We start from the raw sequence: 26933 nt of genomic DNA, 5'->3' as shown, positions 1-26933 counted from the left end.
AGTGCAAACAAAAAATTTTGCACTTATTTCAGAGTACTTAAAAAAAAAAAAAAAAAAAATCACCTGTAACTAAGTCACCCCTAAATTATTTCAGAAAGCAGGTGACGCACTGCATTGATTTTCTTTTGGTTTCAGTATTTCTCTTTTCTCAGATGCAGAAGATGATTGCTTCAGTATAAGAGTTTTATTATGTGGATATATGCCTAGTACCCGTGCTCCCTCAGATTTAAAAACCAAAAACAAAAACCAAAAACAAAACCCATTCTCCAAGCAATCATTTACATTGGTGAGGAATGTTAGCTCATGTTAAATACTCATTCTGATTTGGAAGCTCTTTTCATTTGCTTGACTTCTGTTACAATTCTATTGAAAAATTCCTACAAGGATAGAAAAGCCAGTTCACTTGTAGAATTATGCTAGTCCTGTTTATGTAGCTCTAAAACGTGAAAATATGTACTTACGTAGACTTGTGGATGTATTATATTTGTTCTACTTATTGGGCTTCCAACCTGGGAGAAAAATAAACAATGTTCCTTTTACATTGTTGCTGTGAGTTGCAACACAGAACATCATTGCAGAAGAATAAACTAAATACTTTCACTGATCTTTCTGATCTTTTCTCCAATTTGAAAACATATCAGAAGTTCACTAGTTCAACCTCTGTCTTGCCCTGCACCTGCTACTGTCCCTAATATATTGGTTCTATCATTAGAAGCTCTGACTAAGCGCAGACTAACTGCTGATTACTTCGTTCTAATTTTTTTGTGTATAAAATTGCCAGTTAGTAATGCAGCATCTCCAAACTGTCTCTCTCTGAGCTAATTGGAAAGGAGACAAACCTCAAACCGAAGCTGCTTTAAGATCAGTCCCGGAGAGATCATTACTCTCAAATTACATGTTGTAATAAAAATAAACACTCAAAATCAGAACTTACTGTAGAAGAGGAGGTGTTCTTGTCTGGTGCAGCATATCGGAAGAAGGTCCCAACTTTGTCTACAGATACTGGACTGACTTCTTCCCAGCCATTCACTCTGACTTGCAACTGATGAATTCTTAGATCATGTGTATGCCTATCAGTTTAGATGAAGTTAAATTACTATTAACTATTGTCTTACAATGTAAACAGCAAACAGTTCAAACCACGTATGTCCTCTGTGTTAAGGAAAAAATTTCACTAATTAAATGTGAAACACCTCCTGTCCTATAAAACAAATTATATATGATTTGCAATTGAAGGCTCTAAGCTTTTCTAAAAGCTTTTAATGATCAAATCTCAACTCACATCTATGAACTGCTCCCACTTACATTAATATAAGCTTTTTACTAGTCTATTGACAATTCCACTCTATACATAGTTTTCTCTGTATATATAGTTTTCAATATTTAAAGACAAAATATTAAAGGGTGATTAAATATTCACTTTTTATTTTAATATCTGCCAGTGTCCTCACAACTACGATCCCGAGTTCCACACCAGTGTGTTAAAATACATCTCACAGCTTGGTTCCTTCACCTGTGTCTGAGTTTCCCCCTGGCTTCAAATTCAAATGGAATCTCTTCCCCAGTGATAACTTCTTGCCACTCACTGACATTATGGGCATCATCCAGGAAAGTCCCATTTTCCTCAGGAACAACACCTGGACTCCCACTGTGAGACAACGCAGCCCTGTAAGGAGAATCACAACATTTTATGAACTGACCAAGTGACTATTAAAAGTAACAGGTGTTTTTTTTAGCATACCCCAGTCCACAGGAACCACATAATGAATGTATATCTGACTGGTTTTGAAAAAATCTCTTTCTTACTTGTAAAACTATCTCGCTACCAAAGAAAACACTCTTAACTAAGAATGACTGTAAGTTGCCTATGTTCCTCTGCAAAAAAGCATAAGAACTGAAGACAATGGAGTTTGGCCACAGAAACCTGACAGATACTGTCAAAGTGATCTCAAAACAGCTTCTTACCGAGTGGGTGTTGTAGTCAGAGTAGCAAACCACAGAGTACATCCAGTATGATTTCTTAGGGCAAACGGCACAAATGGCTGTCTACGTTTTGGAGTCTTCATTTCAGCTATAAAACAGAATAAAGACGTATCTGAACATTTATGTGAGAGGCATTCGTTAAATGCTGATGTAGAATGAAGACACAATGGGTGGTGAACCACAACCTCCACTGACTCGAGAAAAACAGGTATAAGAAACAGGATAAAATATTACTAAAAACATCAATAATTTTATTACGTTACTACAGAAATGGTAGGGTGAACAGAAAGCTTTCCCCTGCATCATCTGTTTGCCTCAGTCCAACAACAGGAAAAAAAAAAACAGGAAAGTAAATGGGTTTGAGATGTTAATTTGTTCCTTCATGTCAATATAGTTACAATAACAGTTATAATATATGAGGCCTCCAGTTATAACTAACATGCAGAAAACCCAACTAAGATCTCAATCATAATCAGTGACATTTCTTCTGTATCCAAATGCTCACAAAGTATTAAACATATTTACTGCTAACTTGAGTAAGATTTATGTTCTATTTTACATGTGATGAATTCAGAGTTATGGATTACCCCACTTCAATGTAATTTTGATTCTTAAAGGCTGAAAAGTAGAAATATACTCCTACATAGGATAAAGCCTGCTAAAAGGTGTGAAAAATAATCTGAATGCAACCAAAGGTAATCTGGTTTTGTTAAAATGCTAGGGACTGCAAAAACGTGATACAAGAAACCGCACCTACCATATGTGAATTTTTTTAAGTACACATTATTAATAAGCACACAAGTGTTACTCTCCTCTTCCCTACTGCAGTACTTTATGTCAATGAAAATACTGTGTTTGGACTTGCCAAGCAAACAAACAAAAAAAGCCCCCAAAACAATAATTACTTAAAAAGGAAGATAAAAGCCTGCTCCATAAATACACGTATCTTTCTGAGAAAGAAAGAGTAAGAAGACGCACTCAATAAATCCCCTGCTTGATCGAAAGGTAAGACAGAAGTTAAATGTGTTCCACAGCATTTATTTGCTGTCACTCTAAAGGCTGACTGATAAGTTCGGGTATGTCACGTTCTGAGACCTACTCATCCCATGGCAGCATGCATTTAATTAACAATAACTTAAGCAGCAACTTACAGGGGCAAGAAGGGAGAGGCAAGGGTGGGCAGTTAAGTTGAATGTGATCAACAGTAACTCCTTCAAAAACTTTCTTCCAAATCAATAACAACGGATTACTATATTCCTTACATTATCAGTGGAGACTTAAACCTGATCCCTTCACAGTTCACAGAGAGAATTCTTTCCAGTTAAAAAGCAAGAAGATTAAAGTTCTTCAAAAGGAAAACTTCTGCCAATTGCAAATAAAACAAAAATATTTTTAGCATTGAGCTTGATTTAGTCCAACCTTCTGGCTAGCTTTAGTTCTACAAAATTACAAACTAGAAGCCAGATGAACATTCACTCTGCCATTTAATCAGTTTCTGATTTATTTTTGAGAGACATTTAAAAAGGAATTTTTTGGGACTGTGGCCTGATTTTGAAAAGAAAGCACCCTATAAAAGTTGCATCTTGCAACTACCAACTGAAAATACATACTTCACCATTACAAGAAGGTTTGTTCCCCACAGTTAATTTAGCCATTTTCTTTAGCTGCAACATCATTAAAACTCTTGCAAAAAATACTTAATTGTTCCACAAAAACATCTTCCTGAATCATTCCTTAGAAAAATAAATGCTTCTATCATTTTCCATTACATATATGTATTCTTATTTTTTTATTTTTGCTTGACATCTACGAACTGTCTGCATACCACTCAGGGTAAACATTTGTAAAGGGCAATAAAAACCAGCCACAAATGTATATTAATAGAAAGCTTTTTCCCCTTTTATTTGCCAGCTTTTCCACATGGGAAACATGTTTAGCAAGTCTGCTGATTTCTTTTCCACAATGTCACAAATTTTAAAATCAAACTTTAAACTGGATGGTTTTGCCCAAAGACAGTAGCGTCAAATATAAACCAAACAAATTAACAGGTCATTTATTAAGAAGGCCTTATTTATTAAGGCTCACTGAAAACAGATTAGGTTGCTTCTGAAGGCATCCTAAAGTTTTAAATAGCTAAATACAAATGCTGATTCAAGCATAAGTATGTATACTGAACATATTGTTAGATCTTTTTAGAATATAAAATTTAAAGTATTTGTTGAACTGTTTCTACCACATTATATCATCTCTCTAGAAAGGGGACATCAAGTATTTAACAGTTCATACACCCTGCCTCAAAAAGACAGTTGATTTTCTCACACAGGATTAGTTATATTGCTCCCCTCTTTCTTGAAGGGCCTATAGAGGAGCATGAAAGATAGACAGGATGAAAGGCAAAAGTTAAGCAACTTAAAAGCAGAGCAGCCGGTAACTTTCACAGAGGCCAATTTACTGGCAAGTCACATGTACAACGCCATTTATTGTATAAGAGCTTTCCAAGCCAAGGAAGAAAAAACCTTTTTGTCTCTCTCTGCTTTACAGTACCTCTAGCATAGATCTGATGTTCTAGGTTAGTCAAACTGGCTGTACTCCTAGTTCTAAGGTAGACAAGAGGAAGGCCTGGCAGACAGGAAAGACAAAGTTAGCAAGTAAGGAAAAATGCAGATATATAGGTAGATTATTCACCATCATGCAACAGGAAAGATACAGACAGGCAGCATCATGTAATTAGCATATGAGTCCCCATCCACTTGCTCATACTAAGCTGGCATCTGAGTTGCTAAAACTTCTTCCAGAAGTAGCACTGGAAGAAGAGCTGAAAAGAACTGCCACCTATCATGAGCTCTCAGAGAACTGTTTCACCAATATAATAGCATTTTTTCCAGAAACTAAGTCATTGAGGCTCTGGGGTGGGAGGCAGTAAATGGAAGAATCACATTTGAACACTTAACAGTAGAAAGCATGTGAGCAACTTGTGAAGAATTATCTAGTTGAGCACTTTTAAAAGAATACATTTTCATACAAATATGAATGACTGCAACATAACAAAGCTGTTAACTGGGCTCTTATCTTCGTCTTTACTATAGCCTTTGAAGTGCATTCCTATTTATAATTCTTTCAGTCATGTTATGTCAGAAGCTACCATCCTCCCAGCTGGGAAGGATAGGAGAAAATCTTTCCTGTGAAATCATTACTGTCACGTAAAAGAAAAAGATTACCTCTAAAAAATTTGATAGATGCTATCTCTGCAGAATTGTACATACATACGTACATCGATACTCTTATTTGGCCTTTTACAGGACAGTCACCCATTAACTGAAAAAGTGTGATGAAAAAGGAAACAAAACCAGCAGTGCCAAGTTCCTGCTCAAAGCTAAGTAGCCAGAAAGTTCTTTTTCAAGGATTTAATGCAATTTAACAGAAACTATCATTTTCTTCTTTTTTGCCAAACGTCTCTAACAACGCATTGTATGCAGTGAAGACCAAATGTTATATTTGTAATACGTTAGACAAATGACTGCATGTCAGCAGTGTTTTAAATGAAGAAGTGCAATAATGAATATCATACTCTGCCCAAAGCATGGTGGATCCACAGAAGAGCCCATCCAGTCTTCTGAACTGATCACATTTACTTCTTTGCCCTGTTTACAGTAATCTTCCATCCATGACTGTTTGGTACTTGTGTACTGTTCTAGAGAAATATAAGCATAGACTGTAAATGTTTGCCAAGGGGGCAGTAAATAAAGCAATTGAAAAGTATGTTAAATTCATGAAGCGAAAATTACTCCACTTTCATGGCAACAGTAGTTCACTTCAAGTTTTACTTCAGTGCTTTTTCTAAGAACCAAATATAACCTAAAGGCAAATAATAGCTCATGAAATCACAGCAGCGTCCTCAAAAATCTTTTCTTTTTCTGTTCCTAGAAGGCAGGCTTCCCCCCCCCCCCGGTAAGATTCCATATTCTCAAGATACTCCTGTGGTAATATGAGAGCTCCTTCCCAGGGGCAATTAACCTTAGTCATTTTCACATCAGAAGCAGTTTCTAATGATTTTAAAAGGTACATGCACATTCCTGCATAAATATCTGACACCAATGAAATCCTCTGGCAGAGGCACAATATTAATCATATGCTAGTGTGCTGGCATCACTAGTAGAAAAAGAGCATCAGGAGAATTCTTAGAAACCATTGATGAGTGTCTTCTCCTTCCACCTTAACCCCCTCTCTCTCTGCCAACCTCATAGGCCTTGCTAGAGAAATGAATAAATATTCAAGGAACGTGGAAGGCTCTCCTATAATCTCAGCTATTTACATCTTCTATTTTAAGCACCAACTATCTAGACTTACATACAGAACATTTCTGGACAATGTACGTAACTATAGTCTCTCCATTAACACAGAAGCTTATATCTGAAGTTTCAGTTAACGATGAACAAAATATTTTGATTTCCCCAGGTGGAAATTGACAGCTCAGGCTTTCACAGATTACAGAACTGAACGAGCAGTTCCCCGCTATGCCCGTCATCAAAACATTTTTAAAGCTCTGTAAAGTATGGAGAGTCTGTTTCTGATTAAAGATACACTTCCAGTAACATGAATTTCATAGAATTCATATGACAAGAAAAAGATTTCCTACTAAACTCCAAAATACATAGCTCAAGCCTTTACACTTTCACAATGTATGATAAAATGTAGGTTCCCTGAATGCACACCTGTGTACAATATCATCTTAAGACTCTAGGGGCTTGTGCCAAGTCTCCCTTCTCTCCATTCATGGGACACCAGCAGGACTCAATTAGAAATGTCTATTATTTCAGTATACTAAAAATGAGACGCTATAATAATGTTCCCTGGCAATCTTCCTACGCACCTATGAAGACAGATGTAATGTTTATATCCAAACGGTGTTTAGCCTTTACTTCCAGCTTCAGTCGGGAAGGGTGGAGACGGCTCGAAGCTTGATGTTGCCAAGAAACTAAACATGGCCACGGCTCAATAAATGGTTCCCAGCCTGAGAACAAACAGAAAACACCACATATATTACATGTTTGAAGGCCATGCTGGAATGCTGTTTACATACTTAAGTGTTTAAGAATGCATCTTCAATAATGAGATCTTTTACTTTCAATCTGCATGCAAGATGAACTTGTAAACCTACAGATTTAATTTACTAGCTAATACAAAGGTACTACAGCTCCTCTGTTTGAGCCAGTGTATACTATATCTAGTCTTGCAGAAATATCCTAATCCTGACAAAAGTGTTGGAAAGAAATTACAGCTTCAAATTTGAAGTGATGCAACTGGAACTAAATTCTCTCAAAGAGATTTCAAAATACATTACAAAATTTTAAATAATTCAGCAATGAATACATATGCCTACTATTCAGCATCACAAAAGATAAAGGCCTAAAAGTTATTCAAATAACCTAATGATATGTTTTAATACAAAAGATTACCTTGTTATTGACAGATAATTTTTGAGATTGTTACTATAAATTCTGTAACAAATTTTTTTTTTCCTCAATTCAGAGAAAACACACAACTAAGTTATTTCATTTATCAGTGGTTGACCTATGAGTATAGGTCAAATTCCAAACTATATTTAATTAATATATAAACTATGATGGTCTCATTATGCATATCCATTGTCTTCAACCCAATCCCCTGCCCTCAGGTGTTTTTTTCCTGAAATAAATAATGAATTGAATGCATCAAAGAAATGAAACATCAAAAAAAAAGATGAGTTAACATAGAGACAGCTAATTACATAAAAGGACTATCCAAGGACATGCCAGTCAACATGAAATAATTTCAATATAACTTTTATATTAGCAACCTATTTTTTCTTCTCCCTCCATCACATGTTAAGTTGGGAAATCTTCTTTCCTTTTCCCCTCAGGATCACGTGTTTACACAAAAACATTTCACACTCCCTTACATGCACTTCATGTTGGAACACCTTCAGGGTAGTATAAGAGTGCTTTCCTAATCTTAAAAAGAAAGAAAACCCCCAAACCCAGTACCTTACCTGAAAGTTCACGGTTATAATAATCTCCAGAGAGTGTAAAATGAGCACAGCCTTCAGGGTTGGCTCTCAAATATTGCAGAAAATTCAAACCTACCACAAAAGTGAACATTTTACTAATGTAAAACAAGTATGACCAAGTTTCCCTATTTAGAGAAATGTTAATAAGAAATGGAAACTTTTTGCTTAATCTTTTAAATCCAAATAGCACAAAAAGCCCTTCCTAATACTCTTTAAATAATGACATTTACAAACAACCATGCTTTATAGCACTGAGCCTCCCTTGGGTTCTGTTCAGGACAGATTCCTTCTACTATGGACATAAGAAGGAGTAAGCACAATCTTAACCCTCCCGAGATTGTAGTCTGCTTATGGTACCTTCCTCCACACAATAAAATTAGATCTGTGGTCAAAGGTTCTGATTATATTTCATCTACATTAATATGTAGACTAAGAAATGGCTAGAATTATCATAGTAAATAGATGACTTCTCCCTAACCACCATTCTTTGCCACCAGACTAAGCAGGAAATGTACCACATTATCTCATTTGGTGATCATGCTCTAAACAAACCTACTAAAATGTGATCAGATGTTTTCTACTGGGAAAAAAAAATGCTTAGTTACATTTCAGAAGCAGCAACGCTAGAAAACTGTAGCATAAGAGTACAACTGCAACAAAACGGGAACAAGTTTCTTTGCTGTGTTCACAATCTTAAAAAAAAAAAAATCCTAAATATTATTCCTATCTGAATTTTATTTGGTTTATCATTTCACCTTGACTTCCCAACCAGCAGCATAATTAAGAGAAAAACATTAATAATTAATCATGCATTCTGAACCTTGGCATTCCTACTTGTATTAAAGGTAGAATTTATATCAAACTTTAGCAATCTGCAACAGATAGTGAAGGAACCAACTGCATCTGAATGATAGCTCTCTTCTCGAGTACTGAAAGGTATAAAACCTAAGTTTCAAGTAACAGAGACACTTAAGAAAACCAGCACAATCACCATTAGAACCAATTAAGTCTTTGAAAGCTTCTTCCTGAACCAGCATTCAGAAAATAGGAGGCCTGCATGATAATTTTCAGAGAAAATAATTACAGGTTGCTTAATAAAGAAAATGCTGTTCTCTCTCTTTTGCATTATCTGTACATAGAACACTCAAGTAGCTCAGCTGTCCACATGTTAATGGAATAAAGCCTTCTCTACAACCTTTCAGTCAGATTTAAAATACTAGTAAGCCACTAATAAAAAGAAAAAAAAAAAACCAGGAAACACACAAAAAAAACTCCAACCAAAACACACACCCCCTCAACCCTTTCCCCTGGCCCCCCCTTTTCATAAATACTTCAGATGACCTCCTTCACAGAAAAAGTAAGCTATTTTTAGGGAAGCAGAAGTCCACTTAATCAAAGAACAACTGACACTGTATACTGACAGACAGCAATTTAATACAACTCATTCAAGAAAACAGATACTCACGTGAAAAGGTTAATTCAGCAAGGGGAACATCACAGTCCATGCAGTCATCAATAAAGCAAATACATATATTTTCTGCTTTTATTTCCACTCCAGAGATGAACTGAAAAGGCACAGTCCCACTATCTCGACCAGATGTCAGGGAAAGCGATTTTGAAGGTTCGGCATTCTTAAACAACCAACTTGCTGCTTTTTTCAGCTCACCTTAGAAGATAAAGTGAAGCAATCATCTCTTACTTTCGCAGTGAAATGTACTTAATGCAAAAAACATATAAAACCAGATTAATTGCCTCCCCTAAAAAGTACAGCAAAGCACAGAAACAGTACTTAAATGTGTTCTATTTAATAAAATAAATGATAAAATTATAAATACAACAGTGTTCTCTAGAAATAAGGAACGTTCTTTAAAGCTGTATGTTATGTTGCCACTCAGTTTACATCTGTATTAATACTATGAATGTCTATAAATGAGGATGGGAAACGTGACAACGCTGAAGGAAAAGAATCTCTTGCTTGAAAGCTTCCTCTTCTTTTCATGTATTGCATGCAGAAGTAAATAAAATACATGATTCAAAAGAGGAAGATGGAAGAAATGGGTAAATCACTGGAAAAAAAAAAAAAAGTCAGTCTCAAAAGGAAAGAAGAATCTTTTGGTGGTAAGGGTTGTGTGTGTGGAGAACCAAGCTGTGTAGCATTCCTACAGAGAACTTAGCTCATTGCATTACAAATAAGGGACGCTAACATAGCAATCTAGAGTGAGATGCATTATGAATAGAAAAACTCTTTGTGTTTGGTCACCAAAAGAAACTGAAGTACACAGACAGAGCAGCAGAACAGAAAAGTGAGAATGCTTAAGAAGATGCATGCATAGAGCCAATTTCAGTAGTTGCAGGCCAAAGTAAAGCAGAGAAGGAATACTGTTTGTACATCAGCTACCTTATCTTCTGTGTTTTTAAATTAATCACAAGTTAGATAACATGAGTAATCTGAAAGGCCAGCTAAAAATATTTGAGGTTACCTTGGCAAATCGAAAGAGCTTTACGACAGTCTTCCATACTGAATCCCAGCTCCTGAAGGCGAGCCAGCTGTACCTCTATAATTAAACAATTAGGCAACCATAAATCCTTTAGAGTTATCTACTTAACTTGTTTTAATTTCTAAAATTAATTATATGGCAATAAAGAGGCTTTCCCCCCCCCCCCCCGAAGATTACAGCTTTAGAAAAAGCATATGATTCAGCACTACTTTTACAAAACAATCTAATGTTTACATTTTAGAATATGGGCTAGTTTTGTTCTCTTACAGTAAGTTAATGTACTTCACCGATTTCTGTTTCAACTATTTTTTTTTTTAATACAACCTCTTCACTCAGAACACAATTCCTCATCTAGTTTGAACCCCCCACATGACTCAAGTGTAGTATCACAGAAGAAAACCTTTTTCACTTGTGTTTATTTCCTCATTTTTGTCAGGCAGTGGTTCCAGTTACACCCAAGTTTTAGCTTCACCAAAGGAAAATAAAAGGTTGCTATTCATGAAGAAATAGAAACCATCATAATCACCAGCTACTTCATCATGAGTTTAAACAACTTGAAGCACACTGCTTAAATATTTGCTACCTAACAATTAGTCCATCATGATGATGTATGTTGACAAGTGATACTGATTAAAACTTAATGTAATACACTGTCACATTACAAACAGACAAATCAGTCTACGTTTTTGATGTTGTCAGTCTAATGCTATCATCAGATAATTCAAATCATTATGCAATAACCTTCATTTCATTGAAGCTACCAACACCTTTTTTGTTAAAAATGAGGTTTAACTTCACACTGCAGAAGCCTCCTCTAGCCATAAAAAATGGCTTCACTGTGACAGTTAAAAACATACCAAGAACAGGATCCAATGCATGTTTGGATATCTCTCTGTTGTCACAGGTCAAGGAGGAGGTCTCATTAACCAATATTGAACTAGAAACATTAGTGGTACTATCAGCAACCAATACAGTGTAGTCAGACACAGCTGCACTAGTCTGTTGAGGAATGGACTTCGCAATGGCCAAGAACAGCTGAACATCATTGTAGGACAGTCTGATATCCAGTGCTTGCAACTGAATCTAAATGAAAATTTAGAAGAAATAATATTGAGTTGCCCTTTTCTACACATTCTTCTTTTATACTGTAGATAATAAAAAACATTTCCCAAAGGAAGACCAAATTTAATATTAAAATATGATGACATTGTTTTAGAGCACCAATAATAAAATTATCAAACTTCCATTACTATTTACTAACAGAGTCCTGGAGAAAGAATTTTTTTCCATTATATAGGCTTTTAATTATTGTTCTGCTTTTGTAAAAAAGAAGCCCCTAAATATATTTTTCCCATTAACAAACAGTAAGAATAAGATACAGAAAATAAAACCTTTTTCTTCCCTTCAGAAATTAGTTACTATATGACATGCCTATATTTTAAGTCTACATTTTTTTCCACTATTAATTTCTGTAATATATCCCAGAAATCACTCTCTCCTCACCAGTAAAAGCATTTTTTGCATGCTTGTTTAAAGCATTTTTCACATGCTTGTTTCTTTGCCTTTTCCTTTTCAGGCAGAATTGAGCTTATTTTTTTCTTATACATTTGAAAATCTTCCATTGAATTCTTGGGTTTAAAAAAATCTCTCTGCAAGGTCATGATCTAGTATTCTCTATTGCATACAGTCTCACTCAGTCATTTATATTACCTCTAAAATAGGAGGAAAATCCTCACTGTTGAAAGCATCCAACAGTCCAGAACCACTTGGGTAGGAAGCATTCCCAACAAGTTCCATCTGAATTTGTACTGGATCAATAATTGACAGTGCAGTCTCTTGCTCATTTCCTAACCGGCAGGAGAAAACCTAAACAAATAGAAACAGCGCCCAAAAAAAAAAGTTAGGATCTGAGAAAATAAGCCTGGCAAGAACCCTGAAGTCAAAGAATATCTACCACAAAACAGCATAAACTATAGCCAAACTATTCTCTATGGACAATTTCTTTATACACTTTAAGACAACAAAGAACATCATCTCCGAACTCATCTCTGAACTTTCTTGTTGCTCTCCTCTGAAATGTTCAGAGTTTCTTCAAGTATTTCACCCAGGGCTGGCCACAGCATTCCAGCTGAGGTCTTACTGCTGCTGCCTGGAATGCAAGGATCACTTTCCATACTTAACCTCGCAAAAGATTCCTGCTTATATATTCCATTTGCTTTTATTGCAAAGGCATGATACTGTTCACCTCAAGTCAGTTATGATTATAGCCTGTGAGCCCTCTTCTGAACATGCAGGCTTCTGTCTACTCGGTCAGTCCCCAGCTTTCAACGTGCAACTGATTTGCCAGTTCATGTCCGGAAGTTAGAGTATTAGCTAGAATCTCAAAACATTGCTAGCCAAGCGTTTCAGTGTCTTAACAGAGACAACACAAAAACATTCTTAAGTCTGCTGCAGAATGAGAGCACTTGATGTGGAACTGACTCACTTTAAAAACAAATCTGTGGATTATTCCAGTAGTAGAACAGGTTGTACTCATGTCTTTCAAATTAAATATTAATAGTAAAGTACCTTCACTAGTTAATCTAATTTTAGACTTTTTATAAAAGAACAATTATTTTTTCTTACCTCAATGCCAAACAAACTACCAGAGAAAGGACGATCTAACAGCTTTGGCTTGTAGGTGAGAACAGTGGTCCCCTTCAAAATAATTGCATTGGTATCAAAACAAGACATGTCTTCAACAACCACAAATTCAGTTCCTGAACAAAACAAAATCATAAATAAAACAACGAGGAAATCTGAAATGCCATTAAGCCATTTTAAGCATTTCTGGCAGGATTAACGGACCTATTTTCACTAACACATGGCTTTTAAACAGCGAAGTACCTAAAGCGTTTACCTGTCACGTTGACCTTAACTTCCAGCTGTTTTTCTGTAGACACTTGTAGAGATGAACGTTTTGTAACAACTCCGCTTTTCACTGTTTTGGGAACTACAGTTGTTTCACTGCTATAACTGCGTTGCCGGGAAGGAAGGAGATTTTCCCGTTTCTTGGCATCCCCAGGAGTATGTAAGAAGTCATGAACAAGTAACAACCAGTCAAATATTAGAAACACGCGAAGGTTGTTCAGAACAACTGTGAAACTGGAGGAATCCTTAGTAGACCTATTAAGGAGAGAAGAGTATACTTAATGTGAATTTTACGTTTTGCATGATATATTTGCTACATCAATTTTAACAGAAAGCTTCTAGTATCTGGCAAGTAAGAACTACATGGAACTTTACAGAGATGCACTTAGTTTACAGTGTCTGACCCTAACTTTTTTTTTTTTTTTTTAACATTGAAATTCAACTTGCTGTACACATAGCAACCTAACTGATCTCAACTCCAAGAAACTGATAACTTCTAAGCTATAACGTTATAAAAGATGAATTGAAAGATCCTATGCAACAATAAATTAACTTATAAAAGCATCTTCATATATGAGGATTAGTAATTCAAAAAATGTCAATTCTTAAAACTGAAAACTTTTTTTTTTTTTAAACATCTGTTCAGTATCAAATCTAATGTACGGCACGTGAAATTTGAACCTGGCTTCATGCCCCTCTGAAAGATCAGACATACAGCGTGTTTCCTTTCACACCCTGACAGCATTTTGTAGCACAGGAAGCTTCTTTGTCATTCAGAAAAAATGCTAGCCTTACTGAACTTTTAAGGATCGCATTTTAAGAGGGATAAAAGTGTTTGACTTCATGATCTGGACTATCAATTATATTTGGTCACGCTAACCAGAACATAATCCGCATGCTTAAACACTATGCAACAATTTTATATCCAACACATTCTGAAGTAGAAAAATCTCTTAAAAAACTGTAATTCCTTTGTGAGAAGCAGCCTGCCTGCATTACTTCCAACAGGAAAATCCTTTAACCCAGCCTAAAAGGCATGAGCCAGTATCACGCTATCACTGTGCTGTGCAAAAGCTTGTATCTAGTGCCAATGATGCTCTCACCAGTAAAAATGTAACACATGCTTATGTAGCTACAATTTAAAAGCACAGCAGTTGTGGAGAGAGGAAAGAGGAATGAACCACATCACTCAAACCAGATCAGGTTTTATTGTGCAAACTAACCTCCAATATAGGCAGACACTAGACCTACCATTGCACACAATCTTTAAATGTCATTCTGGGGGGAAAAAAAAATCCTATCACAGTTTAGGTTTATTCAAAAGGAAATCCTAGGGCCTTTCTGAATGCAAACTTAAAAGCTTCATACACTCTCCAAATCCATACAACAGATTGCTTAGGTTTGCTTAAAAATTCTAAGAACAGACACCTTCAAAATTGTCTATTGGACTAAAATACGGTCCACTTTTTTTTTTTTTTTCCTTCAACCTACATTTCTCCTGCAACCATTTCAGAAGGTATCATACTTATTCTCAAAAGAACAAGTTAGAAAGCTGAGTTTGATCAGTGAGGCCAGTCAGAAGTGAGCACAACGTATCACTAGTCATCTCACTTCACTTTCCTTTGCATTAGGTAATATCCCTCAACAAAAACATCATGCTGATAAAGTTAAATGTCAACATTATACTTTATACCACTGTTTTTAATATTAAAATGAGAACAAAACTGATTTCCACACTGATGTTTTTAAGTATTCCAAGAGATTTAGATGAGAAAAAACAACATAAGAGAGAATACAGAAGAGAACATAGGGACTATGTTTTTCAAAAGAGGCGCCATTTCTGTATTTATTTGATTCACTCAAACAGACAAGAGTGACACCTACTGGAAAACGGCTTCTATGCCAGAATACAATGAAATTAATTCTGTAATACAACTACATGCAAACATACAAGTGACAGACTAAGAATGCACAGACCTTTTAAGCAAGCACAGCTTTAACACCTTAACCCAGTGCATTTACGCATTCAAATCTAAAATTATTTTCTCATTGTTGCAGTAAAAAAACCACCCAAAACCTAAAGCCCAACAACTTTCAGTTAATCAAGACCTGCAGATTTCATTCTATCAAGTACCACTGGTCACCCCAAGAAATGCTTTCAAGTTTAAATAAAAAGCCAGCAAGAAACTTGTCTGCATGAATAACAGCAATATTAAGGACAAGACACTCCTGACCCAAAAATGTCATTGAAAAAAAATAAAATAAAATAAATTATAAAATATATATAAATATAAAAATATCCCAGAATTACCAACCTGAAGTGCAATTCAATCTGGATTGCTCCTGCACTACTCGTATTCTTTGATGACTGAAAGATGCAACTGAATACATTGGGCACACCTGCAGCAGTCTTCTGTCCAGCATAACGTGTGTCAAATGCCATCATAGAATGAGAAACCAAATTTACAGACTTTGTTGCATTTGAACAGCTTTCATAAAGCAACTTGGATTTCTTAAAATCAAACCTGGGGGAATAAAAGCAAAACATTACATTTGAGAGTCTTACAACATATTTATTCCAAGAAGTCCCTGAGTTTAAAGTATACATGATATACAGCTAATACCTTTCATACATGTGTTTTCTGTGACAACTATAATCACATATATCAAATTATTAAGACACAAATTGGATACATACTCTAATATTTTTCACTGATATAGAACCTTCTGGATTAAAAAAAGCATCGCAAACACCCCCTCTGTTTTTTTAAGATTTCCCTTCAACACCCTCTTAAATAGAATGCTATTTGTCTTGGCTGAGTCAAATGAGTGCACTGTGATTTCAAGAACAGCTAGAAAAACACAGATACTGCCTTTTGACTAGCAGCATTCCCTCCCATCTTTCAGACAATCCAAGCTCTCAATCTGAACTCTAATTAAGGAATGCTCTTTCAATTCATATTTTCATGTATTATGTTAATTCTTGTCCTCTAATATCTTAGAGGAAGGCAGCATTTAGGATAATGTATTCAGTAACAAAACAAAAATTGATACCTTGCTAAGGAGCTGCAACCATCTTTTCCTTTAGGATCCACCAGTTCCAGGCTCACATTAACCATGTCAATGAGAAAAGACATAGAAGTGTATACTTCTCCACTCAAGACTGTCTGAAAATGAAAAACACCAACATTCTTTTCAAGAACATCAGTTTAACTTTTCATTTCTGAATTAAGAATTTTTACTTGGGACAAATGCAAACAGTTATAATATACTTTCTCCCTGAAAGAGTTTCATTAACCTTTGGACAAAAATTATATTTCAAAACACTGCAGCCTCCAACTTGAACAGTGTCTTACAAAACCAACCAACACACAAACAAACCTCACCACAAAACAACCAACAATTCTTTCAAACTGTTTCAGGTACCTTCTATTATTAAATCAGATTTGTAACTTCTGAAATTATTACAAAAACTAATCTTATTTAGAGTTTTAGGTGAGATGCGTGACACAAAGAACATACTACTATTAGGAGGACTTCACCCATCCTTTCCTCAGATCTTCAGAGAATCCTAGATGCTTCCTAGTATTTTTCCCCTGGCATGGATATGCATTTGCTTTTCAAGCAAAGAGTACAGTCACGCCACATAAACAGTACTTGGAACCCCCACAAGACTGGGAGAAAACATGTTACTTAACAACAACTTTTCAGTAATAAGGACAAATGCTGATCAACTCCAGATGAAATGCTGCCCAAAGTCTTCCTGAAAGGATAGGATTTGACAGCAGCCCTAAGAGACAGGTGATACTTGGGAACATCCTCAAAAACGCAGACAGCTCTACTGTGAAGCCTTTATTACTGAAATTCTCCTCTCAGATCTGCCAGACAAAAGAGGGCTTTTGACACAAACAGAAAATAGTACATGTTCCATTTAATCTTTTAGTCAGTCTTTAAGAATTTCACAGACCTCATGGGAAAGGGATCATCAGCCTGCACATGATGACAAGATAGTCTTTAAGTCCCTCCAAAAAGTTCCATACAAATGGAAAAAGCTTAAGCTTGTTAATGTGCCCATAATATACAGCAATAACAACCCAGCTTAAATATTCCAAAAAAAATAATTGGTACAGTTTTCATTGATTTATTAACTTTTTTTCCCCACCAGTACATTTCAACATACCTAAAAATAACTAACCAATACAAGCAATGGCTGCTGTTTCTCCCATCTCTCTCAAAATTCTAAAGTCTCAGAAACATGAAGTGGTAAGAGCAAATCACGGCTGAAAGGACAACCTGACCTGTCATTATACTAAGACAAACCTGAATTCCCAGCAGTATCTACAGAGAAAAAGGTTCAGAACCATCACTGTTCTCCTGCCTAAACCTTTTTATTTACCAGTCAATCTCACGAACAACATGACAACTTTGAGAGATATTTAGTCTAATAGGAAAACAAAACAAAACATTTCAACACAGAATTTCAACTGCATAAACCCACAGTTCCTCTTACATGAATTCTTGGATCCTGCAAATCATAAGGTCGCATGAACTCTTCAATAGGTTCCCCAAGATTGTTCTCCAAAAGTCCACGAATCAGTTTATATTTAATCAAATCTAGAGAACAATGGACTGAGGACAGATTGCCATGTATCGATACGTCCGCAACTGAATGACTTAGCTCTCTACAACAAAGGAAAAACACTGTATTTTATTTCAAGGTGCTATAACAGAGGAGGTAATACTTTAAGATACAATAGAAGGTATGCAAAACATTGTAAAACATTTAGGCAAATAGCATAAAGTGATCTTGTTTCCATCAACTCACTTGTCTAAGTTTCTCTCTACTTGTAATTTCAGTCTGAAAGGTTCTGTTAACAGACTTCCTCCTGTCTGCCTGACAAAGTAGGACGGAAAGGTCAAATCTGCACTCGTATCTTCCACGGCTTTAGAGTACTCTCTCTGATATCTCTCTGCAGCAAATATGTCCATGTCCTGCAGATCAATCATAATGCAGTCTAAGAGGCAGATGTGATCCTCTGCAAGTGCACAGGAGATAATACATTAAGCAAGAGAAAAGAGTAAAGAGTAGGTACAAAATCAATGTAACTTACTCCAAAAAGAAATTTGTTTACTCATTATTCTGAAGTTATTCGGATTTTTTTTTATTAAGGATTTTTCTTCACGCTCATCAATACCTCTAACTAGCAAATACCGAGCTCATTCTCAGGTAAATGTGAACTTGTAAATAACAGTCCCACAGTGCTCCTTATATGCCTGTTGGGTGCATTTCAAATGCACCCAGATTGCAGAAGTTTTTCTTCCAAAATCTGAACTACACATCTCTAATCCTTTAAGTTGAAAAAGCCACCTTGAAACTAATTTCCTTTTAGATCTACAACCAGTATATGAGAATAGAATTCTGAAAATTAAGTTTCTGCACTCGTTACATAAAATACTGGTTAAGAAATCGCAAAGTCATAAATCGCATAACCCAAAATCTACCCACTATTCTCCCACAAGACAAAAATATTTAACTGTCCTCCCAGTTAATATTGCAACTTTTCTTCTAATGACATCCCATACATATTAAAAATAAGCTATATATGAATAACTATGTAAGTATATATAAATTTCTATAGTTATGATGTCAGATAACGTATCTATAGTTATTTTAAGTAGTTTATAAAGTAAGATTATAAATTAAGCCTCTAACGAATTTCTTCTGCTGTAAGCTTCTGAGGTAAAACACACCAGATTACTGACAAGTCTAACAAGGAAAACAATTTACTAAGCAGATATATATTCTAAAGAGTTTCAAAAGGGTCTTTAAAACAACAACAACGAAGTGGGAGACGTGCATCTTAAACTGAAGCCAACTCTGAACAAATACATATCTTTGGACTCTTTAGACCCAGAGCCTTACTTTTTCAGTCTGTCTTCAGTGTCACATAAGATATATGTGAAACACTGCAGTGTGAATACTACACTGCATTATTTTATACAGAAAAAGAAGAGCTAAATAGGGTTTCTACCATTTATCACATACCTGGGCTGTCAGGATTTGTTACAACAGGTAATTGTTGCCCTTGCTGTTTACTCAAGGTATTCAGCATAGGCTCACTCTTCAGCCTAGAAATGTTTGCTCCTGATGATTTTTTCATGAACAGCCCTTCTGTCACTACTTTGGATTCATCTGCACTTGTCATTTTCTTCATGCTGTGCTTTGGGGTTCCCAAAGGAGATGAAAATTGAACTGAATCCTGCTAATGAAAGCAATTCTGTAATTAACAATGGATATTTACCTTAAACACTGAGGAATCAATACAGCAAGACTGAAGCTGTGACAATCGCTGTCAAAAAACCAAGCATCCTATGTGAATGCCAGTATCTTTCACCACTACCAAAAGACAGTCAAGCTCTTCTCCTTTCATCTTAGCAGCAGATTGAAAAATATTACTGCAGTAAAATTTTTTTTTAAGAAAATGTTTTAAAAAGCTGTGAAACACTTTCAATGAGAAATTAATTCTAAATGAGTGGTTTTAGCACAAAAACAAAGAAAAACCCCAACCCTAAAAGAAGTTAATGCAAAATAGTGCAGTAAGACTGCCAAGATAAAATACTTCTGTAGAATAATGATTGCTAAATATTTAGAAGCTATTTTTCACAGCATAACAAGGGCTTTCATCAAATGACAAAAACATGCATAGCGATTTCTGCAAGATCATGTCAGTAACTTAATATTTTTATTAAAATAAGTGAATGAACACATCTCATATACCTGAAGCTAACTTTTTATGCACTACAGATACTTTAGTCATAATATCAAAAGTGTCCCAAACTTTTCCTGCAATAGTTAAGTATAAGATGGAATAAATCTTTACCCTTATTGTTCAAATACCTGCAGATGAAAAAAATAAAGGCTCATTACAGTAGTGTTTAATATTTTATCCCTCCTCCCCCACATATCCAGTGGAAATCTTACAAGCTTTTTCAAATTCAGAGAAGGCTGTCTAGCACCAAAAAACTGAAAAGTGTGTGATCTGCTCCATACTGACCAAAAGTGTCATGTCAGTGTTAAGGGATTTATTCTCCTGAAGAAGTTGCTCCAGTGGAATAGGTTTACACTTTATCTTTATACCCCAAAGCCAAATTCAACATGCACTTAGTTTACCCTAATTTGAATTTGTGAACCTCATATTTCAATTTCACACAAGCATTTGCCCAGGCAAATAACCATTTGTGTTTACTAATCCACTTGCCTCCTTACTCTGTGAATGCTGTCTTTCCTGTAACTGCAGTATTGCTATAATCATTTGCCATCTTATTCTTGTACTCAACCTCTGATATCACAGTATAATCTTTACCCATAAACCCTCCTTTTAGTTTCCAATTATGAATTTTAATAATTATTGTTTGGAAATTTTCATTACAGCCATGATCAAGGATTATAAAATTAGAAATTTGAGAACATTAGTGTTTAAACTTATAAAGACAAGAGTGCAAAGTACACGCAAAGAAAAAAAAAATCACATCACCTATAAATCTATGAATTTACACAGTACATCCAAACCAGTAGCTCCTCAGACATGCATAAAGAGCACAACACAATAAACTTAAATCCAATTTTTATGGAATTCTGCAAAGTCTTTACAACAAAACCATACTCTAATATTTCAAGGAACTTCTTTTATTAGAAATAATTTATAAATGAATGAGGAGCACCTGAACACTCCTATAAGCATGTGAAATACCTCAAATAAAATGGAATCCTTGTATGCATTGCCTTGTAAAATCAGATCCTCAAAAATAAACATAGGACAGAGGAAAAAAAATGAAAACTGAAAGAAACTCCACATTTTTATCTAAAGCCCCAAATTTCTACAGTGCTAGGTAACACAGTATTTCTAGGTTGAAAGAAAATTATTATGCATACATCCTTCAATCTCCTAACATTAATTTGGGAATCCACCATTTATGAATCTTTAAATACATCAGCACCCTAGAGCATGTAAGACAACTCAATGTTACAGTCCAACGCTGCCTTGCAATAAAGACACTGTTAGATAGAAGAAAAAAAAAGGGGGGGGGGGGGAAATAACAGGTATGAAGGAGCAATAGCATCAAACATTTCCACAGTTAGCATTTTACAGTTTGCTACAAGTGGTTAAACACATTTAAACCAGTTTCAATACAAGCTGTAAAGACAACAGCATAGACATGCCACAAAATTGCTGTGGTAAATCAGTCTGCCTAAGTTTTCCCAATTCTCTTTTTTAAAGGAAACAGCTGATTCCCAGAACAAAACAATCCATTTTGTTGCTAAGGCTGCATATAGAAAGCCTTCCAAGATGGATTTTCCTCACCCCAAACTCTGTAGCTGCCTCTCTCAACAGCAACACAGACTAGTCCCTCTCCTGCCCCTAACCTAAGCACAAACACTCCGTTTCATTAAGTGAAAGGAGAAAGGGGGAGGAGGGAGCGGGAAATGAAACAGCAACACAAAATTAACGACCATTCTGTTCTCCAGCATGTTCCAGTAACTCTCAGCCCAGACACACCACCGTTTTCTGCTACTCACTCAGTAGAAATTTTGTTTTGTGGAAGGCTGAAGAAGTTGCTAAACAGGGTTAGATGAAAGCCCTTCTAAGCTGCCCCTTTCAGGTGTGCACCTGGGTCCTAACAAGGGCAAATTCCAGCAAGTTCTACAGAACAACCTCTCCTCTGCCCTGAATGCCTCAGAACAAGCCCAGGTGCAGCTGCCAAAGGAACAGCTGGGTACAATCAGCAGCAGACGAGATCCAGATTTTCACAGAGAGGCTGGATGGTTTCACTACTAGTAGCATTAAATATATAGGAGTAATATATAAGAGTCATTGACCATTTTGATCTAGAAATAAAATGCACAAGAACTACACAAATTGTCAGCTGCTAATTCAAAAATAAGGTTCTGTTTTTACCTTGTTCTTTAATGAGAAGGTACCTGGCATACCCGCAAACAGAAATCTGTTCTTGACTTTCAGTTTCCCAAGATTAGCTACAATAAGACTGTTAGACTTCGAGCTTTCAGGTATAAGCAGGACAGGAGCACCAGCCTCAATGTCAAGAAGAACTCGGGAAGCTCGCTGTGCTTTATCTCTTACCTGGAAAGATCAAACATGTTTGAAAACTTGAAACAAGAGTTTCCTCTGGGAAGCTCTTGGTTTCTGGCATTTCTGTGCACTGAAGAACACATTCAGAAACAGTCATTATAAAAAAGTTATTACTTTACCAGAAGTGAGCGATTATTTCACACTGATTAGTACCGAACTCGGGAACACTATTCCTTGATTTACAAAATTAAGAGGGGACTAAGTTTTATACAAAAAAACCTGAACTCTTGCTGTAGGCAGAGGAACAAAGGCTAGTTAAGAGGGTTACACTGCAAATGGCAAACACTGTGAGGTGAAGGAATCAGGAGTGGAACATACAATTTACTGTCTCCGCTATAATAAAAGAGGTACAATTGACACTACTGTGGTACACTAACGTTAAACTGAAATGATGCAACATTCAGATTAGCAACTAATAGTTCATTATAGGTCTCTGGGACAGAAACGTCAATCACAACTATACATCACTATAGCAGTCAGCACTTTCCATCAGGCTTTTATTAATGAAACAGATGAGTCTGAAATTTAAAAACTAAACAATTACTTAATCAGAAAGTGAGAGAGACTGACACTTCTCTGTCTTCCTCTTCAAAACAGCCAAATTTCCCAGTTAGAATTATGAGCAGCAGAAAGAATGAAGCACTCTTTGCAGCAAATAGAAATACTGTTCAAAATTCAGACAGCAAAGAATTTGATCAATCTTCTTATTTATCTGTCAGGATGAACTTCTACAATGAATCTATAGAACATGTCTAACACAGATTCCTGATACCTTTCCATGTTGGCACTTATTTGCAGAACTGATGCATTCCCTGCAGGACATACCATACACTCTACCTTTTTCCAGCATTTTTGCCTTACATTTTTTTGGAATTAGATATTTCCAGCCATAAAAGAAAATCTTCACAAAAGATGGTAAGAAGTTATCATGCATCACAGAAAAGAGTAGCACTGTAGAGTACACCACTGTTAGCAGTTTATACTTCCAAGTCTGAAGTATTAGTATCACAACCACTTAAAACACTACAAAAAGAGAATTTCCTTTAGAGCAGATGTCTCAAAATCAGTTTCAAAATTTCTTAACTGGTGCACTATGAAGTGTTTTTATATATGAGCTTTCTTCAAATTATGAGAAGTGATTTTCTTAACAAGACTATCGCAATTATCTATATTAATCACTCCCACATTAGGTTTTAAGACAAAAATAGGCTAAGATGACCATTGTGATTAATTATCTACTGTATCACAAGCAAGTTCAGCATCAGATTTCTGGGTGCATTTTCTCATTCCACCAGCCATCCCACTTAATCAAAAATATAAACTTGCATGTAACAAGGACTTCTCACTTGGTTCTTCTTATTCAGGTTGAAGATTCACTATTAAAACCAGCTGCTGCACAGTGGAGAAATAGGCAACATAATATTGAGCCCTGTTCTTCCAGCATCATGAGGACAGGAAGACACCTGCACATACTGCAGGATCCAGGGGACAAAATTTTCAGTAATGTGGAAAATTTGGTATTCTACACTTTTGAATAGCAGCAGAATACCCCTAAATAAGGTCTTTTAACTACAAGTTACATATGCTCTTCCTTCACTAACATCAGAACTGTAAAACCACCTTTCACTTCAAACCCCTCATTTGATGCACTAAGGTAAACGAACAGGGCAGGAGGAAGACATACTGTTTGGCCTTCAATTGCTGCTCTTTGGCGCCCCAAGACATCCTGAAGCTGAGTAAAATGTTGGATGAAAGACACCACTTCCGCCTGGAAACGCTGGGTATGCACATATTGAACAGATGCCATCCGCAGAGTGACACGAGTATCACACTCCCTCTGTAGCAATGGATCTGGCTGCCCATATCTATGATAAAGATTGAAAGTAAAGTTTTGTTATCTTATCAACATTTGACAAATACTGCTATTCACTTTTTGCATTCAAAATAATAATACAGAGGTTTTAGCTGATTGTTCACAGGATACAATTAAAACAATTTCAATTACAAATCTGAAAAAAGGGGGATTATTTCTAAATTACAAGCATTTAAACACTACTGAGTTTTAATTAAGCCAATAGAAAAATTCTAAACATAAAATGCAACTCTAATCTCAAAGTCGAACGGATACACCTTTAGTGATTTTATACATCAGAACAGAGACTTACAAGGTAATAACTGCATAATAATATTCCTGTCTCGATGATAATAAAAATAGTGTCAACTCTGAATCAGTGTACTGCAATGTTGGAAATTAATTCCATAATATTAAATGGGCAATTTCTAATCTGATTGATTCTAGTGGGGGAAAGGAGAAGAAAATCATGAAATATCAGAAGAGACGAGCTATTGCTTTAACACTAAGCAGGAGAACTTTCAGAGTATGTTATGTCAAAAACAAAGCTGTAACTCCAAATTTTAAACAGAAACAATGGAAAGCCTGTTTTATCAGTAGAAAACTTTTTCCAATTTTTAAAAACATTTATTATTTTATATAGGATCAAACTATCGACTAAATAGTTTGAAGAACAGCTTTATGGGGGAATAAATGTTTTTTTTCCCCGATGAACCATGTATGTTGCAGGACAACAAAAAAGGTAAAAAATATTTCAGGAGTTTATGAATGATAATGTTCAAAGTATCATTTAAGTCACAAGCTTCCAAAAGCAGAAGCCTGCAGAGCAGAAACTTCTTTTATTGGGGCGAGGGGGGAAGCAGGGGAAAGGTGAGGGTTATGAGGTCTTGTTAACATTTAGTAACAAGAAAAGGTTTAAGTTCATACTTATAGACTTGGAAAATGAGTGCTTCTTCACCGCTTGTAGTGAAACGTTCTCTGTAAAATTCTCCATGAGCTGTAAGGTCACTTAAGGACAGACTACCAATACTTCCTTGCAGGGCTAAGTCTCCATCTACAAACAAAAGGAAGACAATCGGTATCCTTAAACACAAGTAAGTTACTAAAACCCAAAAGTAACTCCTCAACAAGTCTGTATTGGTGGAATTAACTCTTCACACTTGGATAAAACGTATCAATAGCACATATCTGACAAGCATCAGGTCATTTTATAGTCTGTAAGGAAATTAACTCAAGACATACAATTTATTAAATAACCACTTAGGATTTATCAAGGATTTATATTAAAAAATTTCTGAAAATAACCATCATCCTTGTGGAACTTCTTTTCATAGCCCACCTCTGAAATCTTGGGATTAAAGCAGAATTAAAATGAGTTTTTAAATCAACACTGAAAGAGCAGGCTGGGAGGAGAAACATAGCGAAGAGAAACTGCATCTTCCCCAGAAAACAACAGCAATAACAACAACGAAAAAAACTGAATACCAAAATAAAATAATTTCAAATCACTACTTCAATGCATACTTTCTTTTATTTTAAGCTGCATACAATCTTAGCCCTCCCTTCTACTCACCAATCATTTCCAAGTGAGCTGCAAGTTTTGATACACTGGCTTTAGCAAGCTCACTAGTTGTCTTATTCAGCACTAAAGATAGAGAATGGACCTGGTCAAACAAAAAGGAACAGGTTGGTATTATACAGTATGATTATGTAGCTATAACATCTCATGTGTTAGATTTTTCCAAGACAATTCCACTATAATATATAAATGGCAAAAGAGAATGATTTGACTGGGAGACAGAGCAGGAAAGCAACCTTTACACATCCTTGTTTACACACTGAAGGATCTCAAGTAATACAGAATGCTCAGGTCATCAACAAAAACCTAGCACTGTTATCTTTGTCCTCTGCTCTTTCAAGATTTGGCATCCTAGACTGCAGGACCTCCAGGACAAGTGGAGACAGAGAGAGTGAGCGTGCTCATGTTTGCGTGTAGATACGCACACATACACACACTTGTTAAAAAAATTTCTTTAAATAAAACTCCATAGTACCTAGTACAGCAATGTTCCAGTATGTCTGGTCTTCCATTTTGAAGGATCCTCATCATTTCAGGAATCACAGACATTTAGTCTGTGCCCTGTGTTTTCCCAGGGAAATAACAGTCACTGTCCAGAAGACTTGGGCATTTTCCTTAATCTCTAATGCATACAACAGACTCAGCAAGGGGAGTCTCAGACTCTACCCATATGGGCCCTACTTGGATGAACATGGAGTGTTCTGCTTCAGCCTCCCTTTAAATGGCACACAGGTATCAAAGGAAGATCACAGAGCAAAGAAGCCAAGAGTGGGGATGAAAGCTCATGGGTCATCTGCCACTAGTTAAAAGGGTGTAAAAAAGAAAAAAAAAAAAAAAGAAACAAATAGAAAAAAAACAAGCAAGGAGTCTTTAGGACTTGGCTGCTGTACGATATGTGGGACAACAGCAAAAACAA

At 35.8% G+C, this 26933-nt stretch overlaps 1 protein-coding gene across 4 annotated transcripts in view; it reads right to left on the bottom strand.

Annotated features, from left to right (window-relative positions):
• VPS13D (vacuolar protein sorting 13 homolog D) overlaps positions 1–26933 on the bottom strand; it is a 119376-nt gene that overhangs the window by 68809 nt on the left and 23634 nt on the right. For 2 of the 4 annotated variants that reach the window (XM_064525625.1, XM_064525626.1), the window contains exons 23-44: positions 26012–26102; positions 25366–25492; positions 24271–24451; positions 22395–22577; positions 19484–19697; positions 18263–18473; positions 17948–18119; positions 16492–16604; positions 15753–15962; positions 13427–13692; positions 13153–13286; positions 12238–12393; positions 11385–11610; positions 10510–10584; positions 9495–9695; positions 8012–8101; positions 6854–6994; positions 5552–5674; positions 1966–2071; positions 1514–1666; positions 935–1070; positions 462–509 (exon numbers count right to left, since the gene is read on the bottom strand). In XM_064525625.1, the coding sequence (XP_064381695.1) occupies positions 462–509; positions 935–1070; positions 1514–1666; positions 1966–2071; positions 5552–5674; positions 6854–6994; positions 8012–8101; positions 9495–9695; positions 10510–10584; positions 11385–11610; positions 12238–12393; positions 13153–13286; positions 13427–13692; positions 15753–15962; positions 16492–16604; positions 17948–18119; positions 18263–18473; positions 19484–19697; positions 22395–22577; positions 24271–24451; positions 25366–25492; positions 26012–26102 (3357 nt within the window). Of the gene's footprint in view, positions 1–461; positions 510–934; positions 1071–1513; positions 1667–1965; positions 2072–4527; positions 4603–5551; positions 5675–6853; positions 6995–8011; positions 8102–9494; positions 9696–10509; positions 10585–11384; positions 11611–12237; positions 12394–13152; positions 13287–13426; positions 13693–15752; positions 15963–16491; positions 16605–17947; positions 18120–18262; positions 18474–19483; positions 19701–22394; positions 22578–24270; positions 24452–25365; positions 25493–26011; positions 26103–26933 lie in introns of all 4 variants that reach the window. The other 2 variants (XM_064525623.1, XM_064525624.1) reach the window with 2 other exon arrangements.

Source organism: Dromaius novaehollandiae, chromosome 24, assembly GCF_036370855.1.
Source record: "Dromaius novaehollandiae isolate bDroNov1 chromosome 24, bDroNov1.hap1, whole genome shotgun sequence".
NCBI lineage: Eukaryota > Metazoa > Chordata > Aves > Casuariiformes > Dromaiidae > Dromaius > Dromaius novaehollandiae.
Note: the sequence above shows the minus strand (reverse complement) of the source record. Positions and strands in the feature narration are given on the sequence as shown.